This window comes from Wasmannia auropunctata, unplaced genomic scaffold, assembly GCF_000956235.1.
Source record: "Wasmannia auropunctata unplaced genomic scaffold, wasmannia.A_1.0 LD335832.1, whole genome shotgun sequence".
Taxonomy (NCBI): Eukaryota; Metazoa; Arthropoda; class Insecta; order Hymenoptera; family Formicidae; genus Wasmannia; species Wasmannia auropunctata.
Genome location: NW_012027058.1, coordinates 16,401 through 20,501, shown reverse-complemented (window position 1 = coordinate 20,501; position 4,101 = coordinate 16,401). Strand labels below are relative to the sequence as shown.

The 4,101-nt window shown below is 28.7% G+C and overlaps 1 protein-coding gene across 1 annotated transcript in view; it reads left to right on the top strand.

Moving 5' to 3' along the window:
• Positions 1-1,209: 1,209 nt before the first annotated feature.
• LOC105455834 overlaps positions 1,210-4,101 on the top strand; it is a gene marked incomplete at its 3' end in the record, with an annotated part of 7,177 nt that continues 4,285 nt past the window's right edge. Inside the window, exon 1 of the mRNA XM_011699462.1 lies at positions 1,210-1,266. Coding sequence (XP_011697764.1) covers positions 1,210-1,266 — 57 coding nt within the window. The remainder of the gene's footprint in view (positions 1,267-4,101) is intronic.

Genomic DNA, 4,101 nt, shown 5'->3' with positions numbered 1-4,101 from the left:
TTGTTAACTGTTTCGATTTGTACCCAGCGAGATTGTGTGTCGGGAAAAAAGCAGGGTGAAGCCTCAATAATAAAAATAATTCACAAGACGTTTTGTATTTCTGTCAAGTTTAACAGTAATTACACAAGGGTTAATACAATTGACAGCAATCGATTTAAATTGCGTGAACACGCCCTAGTAACACAATTTATTGGCGATACATTGGTTAAATATTGGTTATATTGGCCTGCATTGGGAATAGATTGGCCAATGTTGTCCAATATAAGGCCAATATTGGCAACAAATTAAATACAAATGCATTTCTAATATTGCGTATTATTACATTACCAATATTGGGTAAATATAGAAATACTAGTTTTTGCCAATATTACTCGTCATAATATATAATATATTAATAAGTATATTTAAAGTTCGAGGAAAGAGAATTATAATGATTTTAGTGATAAATGATAATTAAACGATATCTTTTATTTAATTTTATTTTATATAAAATACAGAGAAAATTATTATGACATAAAATTGTGTGATGTGTGTATGATACTTGTAATTTGTAATCAATTTTAGTCGACAGTTATAATAATTTCTATGTTGATTTATATCTATAAAGTTTAACATATACATATATCATCTATGGCTGCATTCCATTTAACGTTTACAACGTTTTTGGAATCATTTTATATATGTTGTTTATGAAATGTTAAACAAGGACAAATAATGTCGCGAGCGTTATGAGTGTTAAGTGCTACGCAGCTGGCTATAATGAACGCACGAACGAACATTATTGTTTCTATCTCGCATGTGTGCTGTGTGAGAGACCCAATCACAGCAAAGCCGGTTGCCAAATCAGAAGCTTGGAAATAACGACTTTTAGAATTTAGATATTTACGATACGTGGTATATGTATATGGTACAGAGTGCACAGCACATTGGTCGAATAAATTTTAAGAAGTGATAAGTGTAATGAAAAGGTAAGTTTTTTCTTCTTGAGTAAAATTTGTAATGGAAATACATGCATAAGGAAATAATACGTTGGTTATGCCGATTTAAAAGGTTAAAGGTTATGTTTGATTTTTCTTTTTTATGTATGTATTATTATATAAATAAATGATGCTATGTCTGCGTTCCGTTTCACGCAGCATATGATGTGCATGGTATACCATTTTATCTTTATATTTCACCAAATGGATAATACGTACATCATACATAACCATGCGTGAAACAGAACGCAGCAGGGCACGTTCAGATTTCCACTTAAGTACCACCCAGGTATATTTTTGTTATTGAATAGTAAACAAAGATAACATATACAATATCTGAGCAGCATTCGGAAGAAAATCTGAATGCACTCCTATGTAAGTAATTAAAGGTGGGACTTAATTAGTGGGACCTGTTTGACTACGGTTGCGATTGACCACAAGCCATTCACAATGCTTGTCCAGTGAAAAAATTCTAAGCATTGACTGCCTCTGACAAGTGTTATGGCCAATTGCAACGTGATTGAACAGGACACTTTGTAGCAGTTCGATATTCTGTAAAGAGATATTTTTTATTATATTTTCTGTGTTATTATGATAAGTATAGATACATAATATTGTCATTTTTTTAATTATTATATATTTTGCAGGTTGTTACGCTATTTCCCTTATTCTATTTTCCTTGTATTTCCTTTATATCATACTTAAATTTCCTTTTTCTCCTTCAAAAAGGATTTGTATTTGTATTAATATATTATTACGTTTAGTTAGCAAAAAATATATTTTATTAAAGCTTTAATCAAATACACGGCATACTTCTTAAAACATTTGCAATGTTTTCAAAAAGACGTATGAAATGGAAAAGAATAAACGATAGAGTTAAAAGAAATTTTGCATTATTTAATATAGAAAACAGTGAAATAGATTATCAGTTTGAAAGTGATGAATCAAGGTCGGAATATTCTGAAATGCCTCTTCATCGTGATCAATTTGATGAACAAGAACTTTCTTGTAATAGAACTGAGTCAATAAATGAAAATCAAAATATAGATTCTGACTGTGCAAATAATGATACATTTTTTAATGAATCATGTTCTACACTAGAATATTCTTTATCTGACAATGAATATTATTTACCACAAAATAATTTTAATACAGAAAACTGTAATGTGTTAAGAAGTATCACAGAAGATATTAATTCTACTCTAGCAAGTGATCTTGCCCAGTGGGCTATTAAATATAAAATTTCTCACACATCTTTAAATACTCTTTTATGTATATTAAAAAAGCATTCTCATATTTTGCCTTCTGATGCTAGAAGTTTATTGAAAACTGAAAGAAGTGCTCTGGTTTATGATAGATGTAACGGAAAATATTGTTATTTTGGAATTGCCGCTAATTTGGAAATTTTATTTTTAAAAGTATCTGTATTGACTTCACTACAAAAAATAAATTTGTTTGTTAATATAGATGGATTACCATTAAGCAGTAGTTCAACAACTCAATTTTGGCCAATATTATGTAAAATAGATCAATCATTATGTAAACTTGATCCATTTATTGTCGCTGTGTATTGCGGCCAATCAAAACCTTCAAATGTACATGAATATTTGAAAGATTTCATACAAGAGTATAAGATGCTTTGTGACGACGGATTAGTTATTAATAGAAAACGATATACGGTTACAATTTCAGGCTTTATTTACGATACACCCGCTAGAGCTTATGTTAAAGTAATAAAAGAACATACAGGCTTTTACGGTTGCGAAAGGTGCACAACAAAAGGAATACATCCATTTAGTGCAACAATATTCAACGAAATTGATGCTAAAATTAGAACAAATAGAAGCTTCCGACTTCAAACGCAGTTAAAGCACCACAATGGTATATCCCCTTTAATAGAAATAAATTTTCCTATGGTTACAAAATTTATATTAGATCCAATGCACTTAGTATATTTAGGAGTCATTAAAAAAATATTTTTGCAAATAGTGCAAGGAAATAATTATTTTTGTAAAATAGACGCAAGAGTTAATCTTTTGTCAGAAAGGCTAGAATTTTTGCGTAAATACATTCCTATAGATTTTGCAAGAAAACCACAAAGTGTAAATAAAGTAAAAAGTTGGAAAGCTACTGAACTACGCCAATTTCTTTTATATACTGGAGTTTTTGTTTTGGATGGAATTATTTCAAATGAGCATATTGAACACTTTAAGCTTCTTCACACAGCTATTTTTATTCTTTCGCATCCAAATTTAGCAATCCAATTATGTAACTATGCGCAGTCTCTATTAATAATATTCGTTGAAACTTTTGATGAGTTTTTTGGACCTGGTTCTAGAATTTACAATATTCATAATCTTATTCATTTTCCTGATGATGTTAGAAATTTTAATAGGCCACTGGATGATATAAGAGCATTTGATTTTGAAAATTTGCTCGGGAAAATAAAGAGATTTCTTCGGTGTGGAACAAAACCCTTATCACAATTATCGCGACGACTTTCTGAAAATGCTTTTATTTCTTCTCAATATATTTCTAAATCGGAGTTAAAACATAAACATGAAGATGGACCACTTTTATTTGGCATGGAAAACACTGTCGATCAATATAAAGAGATAATTACAGACAAATATCACTTTAAAACTAATCATAAAGCTGATTCTTATGTATTGTTAAAAAGTGGCAAAGTTGTACAAATTTTTAATATTGTCATCGAAAAATTACAAAATATACATAGTGCTAAATTAATTTGTAAATTATTTTTAAAATATAATAATTATTTTAATTATCCATGCGAATCTCGGAAATTAGAAATATTTGGAATCAGTAAATTGGAAGAGTCATTTAAAATAGTTTCCTTATTAGAAGTGAAAGCCAAATGTATAGTATATAAAGACAATGTTTCGTATATTGCATACCCTCTTTTACACACAATTAATAATATATAAGAGTACTTAACATAATTTTTTATTGCTTTCAAAATAATTTCTTTGTCAAGAAAGTTTTTATAATTTATAAGACAATAATATTTGAATATCTTTTTCATTGAAATAAATATTCTTGTATGTAATTTCACTAAAATAAATATTTTTGTATGCGTAATTTATATATTTTCTCGAGTATT